At 33.1% G+C, this 17,415-nt stretch overlaps 1 protein-coding gene across 5 annotated transcripts in view; it reads left to right on the top strand.

Moving 5' to 3' along the window:
- The window catches only part of TUSC3 (tumor suppressor candidate 3), a 150,971-nt gene that overhangs the window by 66,210 nt on the left and 67,346 nt on the right, over positions 1-17,415 (top strand). For 2 of the 5 annotated variants that reach the window (XM_019738006.3, XM_019738005.3), the window contains exons 4-6: positions 4,164-4,304; positions 8,060-8,200; positions 8,539-8,628. In XM_019738006.3, the coding sequence (XP_019593565.1) occupies positions 4,164-4,304; positions 8,060-8,200; positions 8,539-8,628 (372 nt within the window). Of the gene's footprint in view, positions 1-4,163; positions 4,305-8,059; positions 8,201-8,538; positions 8,629-15,254; positions 15,958-17,415 lie in introns of those variants that run through there. The other 3 variants (XM_074329722.2, XM_019738007.3, XM_088793352.1) reach the window with 2 other exon arrangements.

Genomic DNA, 17,415 nt, shown 5'->3' with positions numbered 1-17,415 from the left:
TTTTAACTTTTGTGGAGGAAGTGTGGTTTTTCAGGATACAGTGGCAGTTTACATGCATTTTGATACTTAATTGTGATTTAAGATGGTATATCCATAGATTTATGAAATTTTACATAAAATTCAATGTAAGTTTTATTTAACGTTTTTTTCCAATGTGGCAGATATAGAGAATTGTATGATATACACAGATAAAAAGTGTTAAATATTTAAAAGTCTTTGTTCTCTGTTGTGGGCTGAATTGTGTCCCTCCAAAATTCATGTGTGGAAACCCTAAATCCCAGTGTGACTGTTTTTGGAGATATCACCTTAAGGTGATAATTAAGGTTAAATGAGCTTATAAGGATGGGGCCCTAATCCACTAGGATCTCACTGAACCCTAATTACCTCCTTAAACTGGTGTCTAAGGAGGACACCACTTCCTCGATCTGGTGTCTAGGAAGAGACAGCAGGACTATATGTGCACAGAGAAAAGGCCAAGTGAAGACACAGTGAGAAGGTGACCGTCTTCAAACCAGGAAGAGATGTCTCATCAGAAACAAACCCTACTGGAACCTTGATCTTATACTTTTAGCCTCCAGAACTGAGAAAATAAGTTTCTGTTGTTTAAGCCACTCAGTCTGTGGTATTCTCTTACAGCAACTGTAGCAGATTAATACATTGTCATTTACACAGTCTTTTCTATAGAGCAAGGTATTGAATTGCAGTGTCAGAATGCTTATCAATTTTGTCGTGGTTGTGTCATCATCACTGCCAACATCGAGGGCTTATGTTCCAAGGACTTTTTCTCAAGTGCTTCATGTGTATTCCTTCATTTAGCTTCACAGCCATCCAGTGAGAAAGATACTGTTGTTATCTCTATTTCACACATCAGGAAACTAAGGTATGACAAGGTTAAGTCACTTGTTCAAAGTTATCAAGTTAGTGTAATATGGAGCTAAAATTTGAACTCAGTAGTCTGGCTTCCAGAGATCTAGCTCTTATGCTGTTACTGTGTAGTTACTAATTTTTTATATTTACCAATACTTGATCACTGCCTTTCAAATGTGAAACTTATTGTAGTACCAGGCATTGATTAGTTTGGGTGTCTTGGTCTGTTTTACTTGTCTCACATGTGACAGCCTTTAGCATAATGCTTTCACATGTCAAGGAAAAGCATTTAGTTCCGTGAAAAATCTAGCTCACTAAATGTAAATGAGCCATTAGTGAGTATCTTTTGCTTATTTACTTACAGATTGATTATTTATTCATCTTTGCCAGTTCTGGTTGAATGAGATAAATTCTTTTTTGCCTTCAGTAGCCTTTACCCTTGGTCTTTCCTATTACTATTCACGTATTTCTTCCTCCATAAAGTTTGTTTTTGCCTTTTGGGGATGTTTTTTTTTGTTGATCTATACAGCAAATATTGAGTGCCTATTCTTGTAGGAGCAATGGATGACAAGAAAAGGCATACATAGTTTTTCCCGATGAGGAGCTTACAGACTTGAGTGCTAATATAATAAAGAAAAACTCATACATAAATATGTAATTTCAAATACCTTTATAAAGAAAATTACAGTACTGTGAGAACCAAATATTATTTCATGTAATTTACGGGTCTCTGTAGAGTCTCAGAATTGGCCTCAAAGATCAGCAGATGGAAGTGAGTCCTCTCTGCCACATTAGGAACTAGTCACCAGGTCCACGATCTGACCGCTAGAGCAGAGGCTTCAAGCACTAACGTCTGTCCTGACCAGGCTTGTAAACTAAACTAAGAAAGCAGGTTGAATTAATTTTGTATCTTTGTATATTAAACGCATTAGTTCTTCACTTGTACAAGTGAATATGCTCTCTCCTATATTTATTACAACAAAGCCTTTCTTAGTCTTTATTAAAAAAAATCTTTAATAGAAACACTCATATTTCACTTTTCTCCTAAGTACTGTGAGAAAGAAAATCAGCAAAACACCATGCAACTGATCTTTGGTCTGATTGTTGAGGAACAAGAATAGCGTGGGTGGAACTGCAGCAAAGCAGAGAGGACAAGCTTGACCCCAGTGACAGCGATACAGCTCTGCTCGAGTTTCATTAAAGAAACGCAGGCCACGTGTAACTAGTTCTGTTTTTCAACAAGAAGAGATCCAAATACAAATTTCTATATGAAATCTCTCCTTAAAATGTTGGCAGGTAATTCAGGTTAAATAAAACTGTGAGGCACAGTGTAACTATCTTTGTGCTGAGTACTGATTATAGGCTAAGAGTGTATAGCTGTATAGCTATAGTGTTAGCTATAATAGTTGATATATCTTTTATATGCTTTAAACATTCTTAAGTTTGAGAGTTGAAGTCAAGATTGTTTTTAATTGAAAAATTTCCTCAGGCTAATTTTGATTCAGCAGAGTTACGAATATAGAACTGCTTTGTCTTATCTAAAACCTAGCCCCTGGCTTAGCAATAAGAGTTTTCATTTTTAAGTGCAGAAATATGTGTAAGTTATAACAGTTAAGGATTTTTATGGGGAATTGCAATCTACAAAAATGGAAGAGAATATATTTTGTTTTACTTGAAAACCACTGAAAGATTCTTAATGCTATGTTTTCTTTCTCATTCACCATTGAATCACATTTTGTTGAAGTACACTTTTAAACTGATGTTTTAAAGCACCATCGGCAGTAGTGTGGTGTCTGAATATAATAATAACAAGTGCAGAAATTGGGCAATTCCTGGGTCGTTGGGAACTTACTGGGAAAATGACTTCCGTTATATGTGACATTGTGTGATGGCTGAGGCTAAGTGTCTGCCAGCAGGCCGAGGAGTTCATGAATATGGTGTGTTAGAATGAGTTCTGGACTAGAAACTCTAGTCCAGAGTTTGTGGACTAGAACACTAGGTCTGTGTTCTACCCCACTTTGTTGTAGTCTTGGGGAAGCTGTGTATTTTAATTCAAATGAAAGCTTTGAATTATATGGTTTCTTTTAAACTCTTCATATTCTAGGATGTTAAGCCTCCATATGGAGTTTCTGATTGTTCCAATGCAGGAACTTCCCCCCTTGAAATCTTATATTTACATGTTGACTGTAGCCATCTCTTGTGCATCCATCAGGGAAACACACATGAACAAAGTCTGGAGGGGGAGAAAACACAAAGGAAGAAAGTGTGTTTTGTTCAATTTAACAGACATTAGTAACTGACCATAACATGCCAGCTCACCGCTGGTACTGCTCTTGTCTTTACCTTGATGTCATCTGACTTAATGTATGTGTTATTGGATTTGATATTGATTTTGATGGGAAATGCTGAACTGTATTACAAATCAGGGCAAAAAATCTCTTCTCTTTTCATTTGAGACATTTTTCCTAATTCCTGGGCAGCAAGAATTTAATCTGTATGTATTTTTGCAGGTTACTCCTCAATGTAAATTAACCTAATATTTGTTTTTAGATATTATATTACTAATAAGTACTATCTATTCAAGACTAGTATTCTATTCAGTGTACTTTTCAAATGGAAATTGTCTTTAGAAAATAATAAACCATTTTAAGACAGTTGTATTAATAGAGAAGTTGAACAGAAAAAGACTATCATGGATTTCTCCTGCAGTCTGGTAAAGCCAAGTTGTTTAGAGCAAAAATGTTGACTTCTCTTATAGTTTTTAAAAGTCTTTACATTTTTAATAGAGAAGTCAATCCACTTATAATTTAAAGTTAATTTTATTAATAGAGAAGTCAATCCACTTATAATTTAATTTTATAATACATTTGTATTTTCATCAGATGCAAGTCTTTTCTGTAATTCCACAAGAAGTGAAACTGAAAAATTACAGTATTTCTATTTTGCACTTTGAATTAATTACTTCATTCTTTACTCTTACTATAGAATTCTAAAAAGAAAAAGCATGAAAAAACTGATAAAATATAGAGGATACAACTGAGAATATCAATGATGTATGTTAAATGTGAAGGTTCATCAAACAGCTAAATTTGTGTTTTCTTTTTATTCAATAGTACATTAAGGTGAATAAAAATAGTAATTAAGCTCTGAAAAGCCACTTGAATTTTCATAATAAATGCTATCTTTCCAAAATTCATGCAGAAAAAAACAAAACAAAACATGAAATGTTAGAATAATGATATAGAAAGGTTGCTGTAATGATTCTATATTTAGTATTTTCTGTCCATGTTTTACAGCTCAATATGAACTCTGCTCCTACATTCATGCATTTTCCTCCAAAAGGCAGACCCAAGAGAGCTGATACTTTTGACCTTCAAAGAATTGGATTTGCAGCTGAACAACTAGCAAAGTGGATTGCTGACAGAACGGATGTTCATGTATGTTTTCTCCCCCACAGTTTTAATAACAGCCTAATTAGCTTAGATTGTTAGAGCATTGTACTAAGGCCACAGGATTTGTTTTTCTTTTTTTTTTTTTTTTTTAATTTCTCAGTGGAGCATTAGCTCCTTGCTTAGAGAAAACTATCTGATAGCAAAAAGGTGTAAGCTAAACTTTGATTTAAGTGAATTTAAATGGTTTTAAAATGGTTTTTAGAATAATGGTTCATTGACATTTTAAGAACCATTAAAAAGTATGTGAGTTAGGAACAAAATAAATTCAGCGCTAAAAAATATACTGCATATTGCTCAATGGTATCAGTGATCAAAGACATTTTAAAGAAAAGGCAAGATGTGTAATTTCTATCTTTTGGGCAAATAAAAACAGAATTAATACCCAATTTTTATGAGCCATGTGAGATAACCCCACTCTCATATACTGTTCTTGGGACTGTAAATTGGTATAACTATTCTCACACTATGTGTCATGTCTTTGTTACAACATTTAAGTTAAGGATATAACTGAGGATAATTTAAATTCTTAGCCATAGAAATTTTTTTTAAAGAGGAAATCAGTTTATTCCTTATTTTTTAAATTAAATTTATCAGGTAACATTGGTTAATAACATACAAGTTTTAAGTGTACAATTCCCTAATACCTCATGGTATAATACACTCTGTGCTCACCACCCAAAGTCTAATGTTCTTTGGTCAGCATATATTTGATTCCCATTACCCTTTTCATCCTTCCTCCACCCCTCTGGTAAATATCATACACTATTACTGTCTGTGAGTTTGTTGATTTTTGTTTTATATCCCACACATATCTGTGAAATTATATTGTTCTTATCTTTCTCCATCTGACTTATTTCACTTAGCACGATACTCTCAAGGTCCACCCATGTTGTTGGCAACATTTCATCATTTTTATGACTGAGTAGTGTTCCACTATATGTATATGTAACACATCTTTATCCAGTCATAGCCTGAAGGTGGTTTCCATATCTTGGCTATTGTGAATAATGCTGCAATGAACATAGCGGTACATAGATCTTTACAAATAAGTTTTATTTTAATTTTTTTTAGGTAGATCCCCAAAAGAGGAATTGCTGGGTTGTATGGCAGCACTATTTTCTGAAGACCCTTTATACTTTTTCCATAGAGACTACACCAATTTACATTCCCACCAGCAGTGTACAAGGGTTCCTTTTCTCCACATCCTCTCCAACCCTTATTTCTTGTCTTGTTGATAATAGACATTCTAACAGGTGTGAGGTGGTATCTTATTGTGGTTTTGATTTGCATTTCCCTTATAGGCAGTGAAGTTGAGCATCTTTTTATATATCTATTGGCTATTTGTCTTCTTGGGAAAAGTGTCTGTTCAGGTCCTCTGTCCATTTTTTAATTGGATTGTTTGGTTTTATTGTTGAGTTCTTTATAGTTTGGACATTAGCCCCTTATCAGAGGTATCATTGCAAGTATCTTTCATTTGGTTGGTTGTCTTTTTGTTTTGTTGATGGTTTCTATTGTTGTGCAGAAATGCTTAGTTCGATGTAGCCTCATTCATTAATTTTTGCTTTTACTTCCCTTGCCTTTGGAGTCAAATTCACAAAAACCCCTCTGAGACCAAGGTCCATAAGTTTAGTACCTATCTTTCCTTCTTTGTATTTTTGTTTCAGGTCTTATATTTAAGTCTTTAATCCATTTTGAATTAATTTTTGTGTATGGTATCAGCAGCCTCGTTTCATTCTTTAGCATTTGGTTTTCTAATTTTTCCAATGCAATTTATTGAAGAGGCTTTCTTTTCTCCTTTGTATGTTTTTGGTTCCTTTGTCAGAAAGTAGTTGCCAGTATATGTGAAGGTTTATGTCTGGATTCTCAATTGTATTCCGTTGGTCTGTGTGTCTGTTTTCCTACAAATACCATACTATTTTGATTATTGTAGTTTTGTAGTAAAATCTGAGAGCAGGGAATAGGATCATCTCTGACTCATCTATTATTTCAGGCTCATCTTTTATCTACCTATCAAACCTACCCAGCACTCAATTAGTATCTTTCTTTGTATCCTTGGTTTCTTTTAATGTCAAGTGTTATTAGAACTAATATCTGTACATACTGGAAAATCATGAGTTTATACCAATTATGCCTATGTTTAAAAAATAGTCTTTATGCTTTAATGTGCACCATCAAGAAGTAAAAGACAAGCCACAGAATGGGAGAAAATATTTGCAAATTGTTTTTCTTGTAAGGGACTTAACTTCTAGTATATATATAGAGGGTGTCAAAAAATGTATAGTGGACACTTTGGTGAATGTTGCTCAAGCGGTAGTTCTTCACCATAATCAGAAGTGTCTGAACGCTGATGGTAACCACTTTGAGCACCTCTTGTATTGCAGAAGTCAAACGTGACTTGTATTCATCTTTTGTTACTGGTATGTATTGAGTATTACAATTTTAATTGTTTTCCTTTCTTAAAATGTGTATACTTTTTTGGCACCCTCTGTATATATGACTCTTACAAGTCAATTATAAAAAGACCACTTAATTAAAAAAGGGCTAAAGAATTTGAATAGACATTTCTGCAAAGAAAGTATACAAATGTCCTTTACGTATCTGAAAAGATGCTCTACATCATTAGTCATCAGCGCAATGCAGAGAAATGGCACCCACAATGAGAAACCACTTCACTGTCACTAAGTTTGCTAAAATCAGTGAGATAATAAACGTTAACAAGTAAAAGGAGAAATTGGCACCCTCACACACCACTGTTGGGAATGCAAAATGGTGCAGCCACTTTGGAAAACAGTTTTGCAGTTTCTCAAACTGTTAAACATAGAGTTTCCATATGATTCAGCAGTTCTACTCCTACATTTATACCTGAGAGAAATAGAAACATGCTCACACACAAAAAAAAATTATATAAGAATGTGTTTAGCAGCATTATTCATAATAGCCATAAGGTGGAAACAACCCAAATAACCATCAGCTGATTAATGGATAAATAAAATGTAGTATATTCATACAGTGGAATATTCAGCCACAAAAGGGAATGAAGTACTGACACATGCTACAACAAGGATGAACCTTGAAAACATTATGCTAATGTAAAGAAGCCAGTTACAAAAGATTACATATTATATAAAAGTCCAGAATAGGGGAATCTATAGAGACAGAGAGTATGTTAGTGGTTGCTTAGAGCTGGAAGATAAAAGGAATAAGGGAGTGAATGCTAAAGGGCATAGCACTTCCTTTTGAAGTGATTCAAATTATCTGATACTGACTGTGGTGATGCTTGCACATATTGGTGAATATGCTAAAAACCATTGAATTGACTCTGGATGAATTGTGTGGTATGTGGTTTACATCTCAATAAAGCTATTTCTAAAATGCCTTTTTAAAAAGTCCCAATTTGAAATAATACAAATAATATTTCCCCATCTCACCTTTACTCTTTACCAGATGATCCCATTTTCCATGGGTTAATGAAGAACAACTCTGGGTTGAATATAAGTAGGTTTTGCATATGTTCAACTGTATTCACCTGAAATGAAGAGTGAGTCTTTTTACATAGTCGTTATGTTTTAAGGCATGTATTTTTGACTTCTAAAGAGAAAGAAATGGTAGTACCAGGTACGAAAAGTAAGGAGGCACCTTTGCAAATTATTTGTGGTGAAGACTGGATGGACTTAGAATATGGTCAAGAGAAAAAATAATATTTTTCTTTTACTTTAAAGATTTTCATTGCATTTTTGCAGATTCGTGTCTTCAGACCACCCAACTACTCTGGCACCATTGCTTTGGCCCTGTTAGTGTCACTTGTTGGTGGTTTGCTCTATTTAAGAAGGAACAACTTGGAATTCATCTATAACAAGACTGGTTGGGCCATGGTATCTCTGGTAGGTTATCACATTGTACTCTTTTTTTTTTCTTTCTATTTTGTATAATAGTATAAGTTGTATACCGTGTTTCCCTGAAAATAAGACCTAGCATGATTTTTCAGGATGCTCGTAATATAAAATAAGCTCTACTGTATTTCTCTGAAAATAAGACCAGGTCTTATATTAACTTTTGCTCCAAAAGACGCATTAGGGCTTATTTTATACTACAAGCATCCTGAAAACTCATGCTATGGCTTATTTTCCAATTAGGTCTTCTTTTGGGGGAAACACTGTAATAGTAACAAAATGAGCCAGATTATTACTATAATGGAAACACATCGTACCCTGTCTTTCAGTGTATAGTCTTTGCTATGACTTCTGGCCAGATGTGGAATCATATCCGTGGACCTCCATATGCTCATAAGAACCCACACAATGGACAAGTGGTAGGTACATGTCCTAAGCATCAATATTCTCAAATTTAATCCTGCTCCTATAGCAATCAGAAATTGTTTAGTACTTAGTAAGAAAGGATTTTATATGTAAATCTATGTTCTTTCTCTTTTCATTTACTACCTCATTTACACATGTACACTATATTGATTTTTTAAGGTGAGGACTGCTTTAGTTTTGATTTAAAAAATCAGTGTATCTACCACTTCAAATTTATATGCATAATCTATTTTTTCAACTTTGTATACTGCTATGGCAATAATATGTAATGCCACAAGAGGAAATAAAATAGTTTGTAGTCAGTGTCCCACCAATGGAAATTTAATTTATTTCAGAAGAGATTAAAACATAATTATTAAGAACTCTGGTAGTCATTATATTAGAATGCTAGGAACTGTTTGCCTTAAAATTGAAAGTGAAATTGATGTGTAGTTAAATCACTTGCAGAGTTCACATTAGTAACTACTATTGAATATATATAATTTAATTTGTTGTCTTCCATTTCCTTTTGGTGGGTGGGGAATATTATAATAGATCAACTTTGCAAAATGCTGTCTATGAGGCCTTAGTGTTAGGTTGGTGAAGGTTAATAACTGTTTGAAAATATGCTCCTTTTTCCTCAAGCTTTTGGAAAATATTCAGGTTTTGAGAGAATAATGTAATGCTGTCCCTCATTACCCATCACCAAACTTAATCAATTACCAACTCATGACCAATCTTATCTATTTCCCCACCCGGTTCTCTTTACCTGCTGTTGGTGTCTTTTGAAATAATTGTGCCATATCATTTCATTTCATTTCATACATAAATATTTTAGTAGGTGACCCTTAAAGATAAAGTCTTCTTTAAAAATCATAACCACAATATCAGCATTACACCTAGAATAATTTTTAAAACTGTGGTTCTGATCAGAAAAAAATTATCACATGGCAAACCATGTTACAAATTATCTGTTGTAAGTGTATATAATATAAGCTGATAAGGTTTTTTCTTTATTGCTTACAGTACTTCATATATTTTTAGTATTAAAGAAAGCTAACAAGTTATTTCTTCCTACATTGTGACTTTCTCTGAACTTCTTTTAAAACTGTGATATAGGAATCTAATTAACTTTATTCTTTGCATGTTCCTGAATGCCCAATCAGGTTTCAGGGACTAGTTGCAAATTATCAGTCATAGTCATTGATACTACGTAATAATCATAAACTTCAATTTAGTCTCATATTCTTGTGAACATTTTCAGATATTTCCTATAGATGGCAAGGGTGTGGAGACTACGTTGGCCTCTGGATAGTCAGCTGCCATAGCCATTCCAACATGGTTTTTGCCATGTGTACATATTTTTTAAATCTGTCATGAAAGAGAGAGGAGTAATTTGAGTGCCTTTAATATTCAAAATTAAATTAGAAAAAATACTAATTTGAAGTAGTTATTTAGCAATAAATTATTCCCTTGCCTTCAACTCTTCACACAAATGAATAAATCTTTTTTTGCCTATAGAGATTGCCAGGGCCTTTAGGAAAAGGTACTCCAAAGGCCCAGATAACACATTAAGAAAATACATTTTTTTGTATTTTAAAAGGGAAAAACTTTTAGCTTTCCAAGATCTTAATCAAAAGTTAGAGAAAGGATGAAATTTAAGCCTATAACCAAGATATTTCAAAGATGAATTTTTGTCCAAAACTCTTCACCCTGCCCCATATATTGTATAAAAATATATTTTTTCTTATATTTGAATAAAGTATAAATATTGAAGAAAAGAAATTGTAAGTCTTGGAAATACAGGAACTTCCTGTTACAAAGACGATTGCATGAGTGTTCTCTTGGCCAGAGATGTGGATACAATATTAGGTTTTTGTGACATATTAATTGCCAAGCAGCATAGACAAGGCCTTCAACCTGCCTGTGCCGCACTGTGGAAAGGGGCAGGAGGACCTTGCTCATTAGTATCTAGCTCTTGTCTTATTTTACCTTTTAACATTTTAGCAAAACTTCCTGCTTTTTCACATGCATAATGTCAACATACTTGTGATTTGAGTTTTGTTTTAATGAATTGGTTTGCATAATAATGTGTTTTTATATTACTGGAACAAAATAGAACATTAACTTTGCTTTATTAATGAAATGGTTAGTGGTTCAGAATTTGTACTTAAAATGATTGTCTAGTACAAGGATAATAGTAAACGGTTTTCTTTTTAGTATGTTTTTAGTATATATATATATATATATATACACACACACACACACACACGTTTTTAGTATATGTATATATATATATATATATATATACACACACACACACACACACACACATATATTTAAATTTCAAGATATTAACTTGAAAAGTAGCACTATCCTTCTTTGGTAATTTTTTAAATACTATAGATAGATAGATAGATAGATAGATAGATAGATAGATAGATAGATAGATTAAAGAGAAAGTCCCATGTAGGACTTGAAATTAACTATAATGAGGCTATTTAGCTCATTCAGTGAAATAGAATAAAATTTTATAAATGAGGAAAAGTAACATTCTAAGAGAAAATAGTCAAGGTAGAATGGTGTATCTTGTAACATGATTGAGTCATTTGAAGACTATGTTGATAATAAGACTAAATTATTTTAAAATATAAATTTAAATTTCACACATATATACATATATGCATGTGTATATATGTGTGTATGTTATATATATTTACATATATATATATATATATATATATTTATATATAGAGAGAGACATATATTTCCTAACAGTGGTTAAATACCGATGCTAAAATCTCTAAGAAATCTGAGAGTTAAACACTATGAATCATAGGTGATACGTACTATTTTCTGTACAGATATTGACTAAATATGGATTAAAGGTCATGAAACCCCCATAATTTTCACTTTCCTTTTAATTAGTACAGCTAAGGCCTAATAAGACCTTAGAGTCTTAAAGATATATGTGGCCAGGTATAGTCCTGGAATGTATTTCTCTATGATCTGATTGTTCCAAATATTCTTAGAAATATGATACTTTGACTTTTTCTATTTCAACTTTTGCTTTTAAAATTTACTTTCTGATCATAAAATTAATAAGTGCTCAATATGGAAAGTTAGAAAATTATAAAAACTAGGTACCAATTAAAGCTGTTACTTCATCAAGGAGAGAGAGCATATTATGTAACGCACACTGCCTATCTATAGCTAATAGGCTAAAGAGAATGTTGTTGCATTAAGCTATGGAGCAATGAGAAATATGAAATGCAGAACATTAAAAGCCAGTCTAGACATCTAAAATATAAGCAGAAAGTTTAAAAGGCCCCTGAAAATTAAGTAGGCTTTTTCTTACATTAAGCAAATGCCATATATGTAAACCTTGTACATACACAGTTTAACAAAGGGAATAGGTCTAGTATATCATTCCCAAGATGATGCTATAAAAAAATGACAGCCAAATAGAATAGAGATTTTCAGGGTTAAGATGGTAGCAGATCCCAGGTACCTGATACACTCTGCCTTCTGTCTTATTAAAACACTGATAGGGATTCATCAAAATGCAAAACTGGCAACAGAATTACAAAGTACAAGAGAAATTCCATTAACATCTGGAACTATTGAAGTGGTCATTTGTTCACAGTTCCTTTGTGCTTATGAACTTCCTTAAAGTTCGTTTTGTTTTCACCAGTATGTTTACATCTATTTTACTTATTCCCGAGAAATATTGTTTTACCTCACATGGCATCTGTCTTCTATTTTACCAGAGTGTTTTGTGTTCTACCTCATGCTGTCATTGCAATATCAAGCCACTAGTGGGAAATACACGCTGATAACAGATTCTACTGTTGGGCCAAAACATGAAAAGCCGTAGCTCTTTCTCTGTAACACCACTAAGTAATGTCTTAGAAGCATACGCTTCACAGCCCTTGCTATTTTTTTCCATGTTTTTAACTCTGGAACCTTGTAACATTAGGTACAAGTTCAAGTTAGATATAAGTAGTTTATGTTCCAGTGCCACATTAAACTTTACTGCCCTTTTAGATTGATTGGCTGTCTTTCATGAAGTAGTGACGGGATGTTGGGGCTGTAAAACTCAGGTCATACAAGCAGGGATGAATTCCCCCCGACCCACCCCACCAACTCCAAGACATTTGGTAGTGTCTAGATGCATTTTTGGTTGTCACAACTGTGGGGGCACGTACCCACTACTGGCACCTAGTCATAAAGGCGGCTGAAGCTTACTTCTGCTGGGAATTCTCTGGGAGCCAGTGTATAACATAAACATCAGTTTTCCTACCCTAGTGGAGAGGAGAATAGAGGTATTTATATACCAACTCTCACCACTTATTGAGTGCTATTTCTTTGGGGGAAGGCATTGCCTACCCAAACTAGTGGACATTAGCTGTCAAAGAAAGCCAACCAGTCAAAGAAATGGTGGTGCAGGTGATGGAAGTCAGGCTGTAGTGCATGACATTGTCAGGGCCAGGAATATGGGCAGTGCACTCAGACGGTGTCTCCTACAATGTCTGATAATGTGCTAGGTTTATTCTTTTCTAGTAGATTCTAAAGCAGAGAAAAGAAATCATGAAGAAACATACTTTTGAACTGGTGTTTTTAAGATGTGCTCTGAAAAAAATAACAAATGTTCAAAATTTCTTATCAATAGTGAATAATTTCTTAATCCAATATCATTTGTGTCTTATAAACAGTCCTGCAAGGAAAAGTGTAGAAAATGTATACATATTTCAGAATACCTACCTGTCAATATCCATCCTTACTACTCATTTTAACAATTCTTATATAGATGAAGAGATAATTTGTGCCCTTATAGAAGGTTTGTTACTGATGCTCTGTCAACAGGGCTTGTGTTTTGCATTGTATTTTCCAGAAGTGGTATGTGTTGCAGTCCTCTGAGCTATTCATCCCTCCTGCCCATTCACCTTATGATCAAGAGTGTGCACTTAGGGAAACATTGGTCAGAATGGTGCGTGGTCGTGGCCATCGACAGAATCGATATGTAATGGGTCTGTGTCAGCTCTGAACTTCTCATTCTAGCTTTTACAGTTCAGTTTTCTAACTGGACTAAACTGTGTCAAGCTAGCCTAATAGGACTGTGGGGTATGTTGCTGGGTCTTCATTTAGCTATTAATATTTAGAAATATTAAACATATTTGTAATGTTGGTGACTGTTCATTTTCATATATTAATTGGGGAATAGAAGAGTTTAAAAATGCTACCAGAGTAAGTTTCACTGCATTGAACTTAAAATGTAAATGAATACAGAGAATGTAAAGAAAATTAATAGTGCAGGCAGTACGATGCTGTGCTGATTTGCAAGTTTATTTGTTTGTCACTATTAAGATGCTATGTAATGGCACAAGTCAAGTACTAATGGTCCACTTAACAGCATGAAAGTCATCAGAAAAGCAGTCATTACTGTGTAGCTGAAGGGAAACTATACAACTGTGTAGTTACATGGGACATAAAGATATTTTCTGCTGTTAAAAAAACAATCCTCTTGAAGGAAATGCATTCAAGGAAATAAAGCTTATACTTAGGTTATAACTCCCAACATAATATAAATGGATTTTTGTTTCAAGATTTGGCTTTTAGCTGCTTCCTGAAGATTGCTATGGGTTTACCAAATATAATCCAAAAAACTTCACTGCATTATATTTGTTAATAAAGCTAAGAGCTGTGTCCTGTGTGCACATGCAACAGCATTTTATTGCAAAATGGCATGCTGCTTAATCTCGAATTATCATTAATAAAGCACTTTTTCTTTGTCAGGCAGCCATAATACACATTCGTGTCTCAGGGATTTTGTATATGCTAGCTCTCTGAGGGACATATTTTAGTTATAAGTTAAAAATTATATGGGCTTATTTGAACTAAATAGAATTTTGTATAGAAATATTTGCAAGGATATTTACTAGTTTTGTTGTAATCTTCATACCACCAACAAAGAGTGTCAACATGTAAAGACAATTTTTAAACAAGTCAGAAAGACAATAATTAACATACTAAAGATATGCAGAAAACTTATGGAGTTTGGAATTGGGATTCTAACTTTCGATTTATTCATTCCTTTATTTTGCCATCAATAAATATTTGTTCAGATCCCATTAAAAGTACTGTATTTTCCCTGGAAGTACAGATACATCCTGAAGCTCATAGACTAGTGGAGAGATACAGTATGATATGGATTTGCCCAAGTGTTACTCATTAAAGCCTTGCTTATTTCATTGCATGGTATTAGAAACTGGAATTGTTTTAGAATTTTGCCTCAGTATCATGATCACTTTATTGCTATGACCCTGCATGTTATCTCTTGCAAGCTTTACCTTATCTTTTTGTTGCTGTTGTTTATTTCTTTTAATTTCAGGTGACCCCTCTGACATCTTATATAGCTGTTATAATACCACTGACTTTCTTCCTTATGCTATACTCTACCTTCCGTGATTATGTGACTATATATAATATGTGTACATATATATTTTTTTTCCTTATAGTTGACATACAACATTATTCCTTTTGATGTCTAAAGTTTTTGTCTAGCTGCCTTTGGTAAAACTCCTTGCCTTTATCTCCGCCATACCTCCTTCCCACCTCGTTTTGACTTCCATTTTCACAGTGGACTGTATGCAGTCTTGATCCTGACCTCCAGCTCATCTTGATTAGCAACTTCTGGAGCCAACCCACTGCTCCTATACTTCCTTTCAACTGTTGTTACCTGTGATCCTGGCAATTAATTAAGAAGGATCATGTGATTTATATCCTCATCTCCTAGCAAAGCATTTCACACATGATAGATTGATATGAAATAGCTGAACAGATGAATAAATCACTTTGCAAATAGTAACTCAAGTTATATTTTCAGCATTTAAAAAATGGTAAGTACATCTGAAAAAAAATGGTTTTCCCTTGTAAGGTTTGTTTGTACTTTGTAATTAAAACTTTGAAAGCACATACACAGAGGAATTATAGAACTATAAAATGTAATGTGTTTTAATATGTCAAACTTAAATCTAATACAGTTGAATATTCTCTTTGAGAATCCAGAATAAATGTGATTTCAGAAGAAAAAAGAGTAGAATTTACCGTCCCACAGAGAAAGGGATAAATTAGAATAGAATGCAGGTAGAAAAATGAATCAGATGTATTTTGTTTCCTGTTAATTCTGGTTTACAGTAAACACATGTTTTCTTTTATTATAAGTAATCTTGGAATAACATTCCTCCTTTCTCTACACTTATAAAACCCTCTTCCTCTTTTTACTTTTTGATAAAGTTGTTTCTTTATGACTTTGGATGAATATAAAGTTCTATTGTGGATGGCCATGGTAGTTATTTGTCTCATTTATTCCTTTCAGTTTTATATCACATCTTTTTTGCATAATCTTGTCCACTAATAAGATGAAATGATATTAACCACAGAATTGGAATATTACTCATCTTTCTAACCCTCTTTATCAGACTATATAGACTTATTAAGTACATGTACTGAAGTTTAATCTAGTTGAAAGATTTTGGACTTCTCCAAAAGATGTAATTTGGATTTATCCCAAACTGTGTATTGAAATAGAGTTAATGTATGCCATAAACTGTTTTAAAACAATTTTAAAATATTGCATGCCTCTACTATAACTTACAATTTTTTATTTATCCCTGAGTGTAAAAACAGTAAAAAAAAAAAAACCCACCGTTGAAATTCATAATATTCTAAAATAAGCCTCATTCCTAAAATGAATTTTATAATTGATGTGCTAGCAGAGCTGTGTTAATAATGCAAAGATGCTTTAATTCTCTCCCAAAGAAGCAATTACTGGGAAAAGCAACATTTTATTTCTGCCAAGAAATAAAATTGTGTCCTACATCAAATCTTTCAAGAATCTGTCAAAAGCTCTAAAAGGTAACATTACAGTTTTCGTTCACTAACAGAATGAAAACAATATTTTAATAATAAAGGGAACATTATGAAATAGTCACTATATATTGTGTCTGATATTTGATTTGTAATCTATGTACTTATTAAATCTTTAAGTTACAGTTTCAGGTTCAAAATGTGAACTATGAACCTTTAGGAATCCTTTCCCCATTTTATGAGATTGCATCACATTCCTGTGCTCTTAATCTTTGAGATACATCTCTGTCCAGTTCAACTTAATTAGATATGCAAATGAATACCTAAATAAATATGAGAATACAACTTATTCTCATATACTCAAATTTATATGGGAACAAAGATGGTACATGCTTTTAAAAATTTTTAATAGTATCTGAAAATATGTAAAATTGACCACATACTGCCATACCACTTTCCATTATTCTATAGGAGACCTACAATTGTTCAATTCATACAAACTATTTCAAGCCTTATATATGAAGAAGAAATATCTGCATTATTATCATGGTAATCTCTATGGCACCTAAATTTTTGAAAGTATTATGTCAAAATAATATTTCCTGTTAAGTAATTATAGTATCTGACAGTATATTTTGATATTAAAAGTATTTTCCCTGTACCAGTGCCTCATTTTTATGTGAGAGTGAAGTGTTTTTTATATCTTTCTTAGTGATATGTCTTCATGATATTCTTATATTGCTTATATTTTAGGTTTTGACCACTAGAAACCATTATTTATATCTAGTTTGCTGATTGGTTAATATATTAAGTGCTGAGCATGGATCACCTTCAACACATTTTAAACTATGCGTTTTATTGAAATACACTATAAATATAACTAGCAATCATTTACCTGTAACTCTTCAGTGAGTTGTAGTGTATACTTCATC

Source organism: Rhinolophus sinicus, chromosome 16 (assembly GCF_057876585.1).
Source record: "Rhinolophus sinicus isolate RSI-liver-muscle chromosome 16, RSI-T2T, whole genome shotgun sequence".
Taxonomy (NCBI): Eukaryota; Metazoa; Chordata; class Mammalia; order Chiroptera; family Rhinolophidae; genus Rhinolophus; species Rhinolophus sinicus.
The sequence above is the reverse complement of the archived record's forward strand: the minus strand, read 5'-3'. Positions and strand labels throughout refer to the sequence as shown.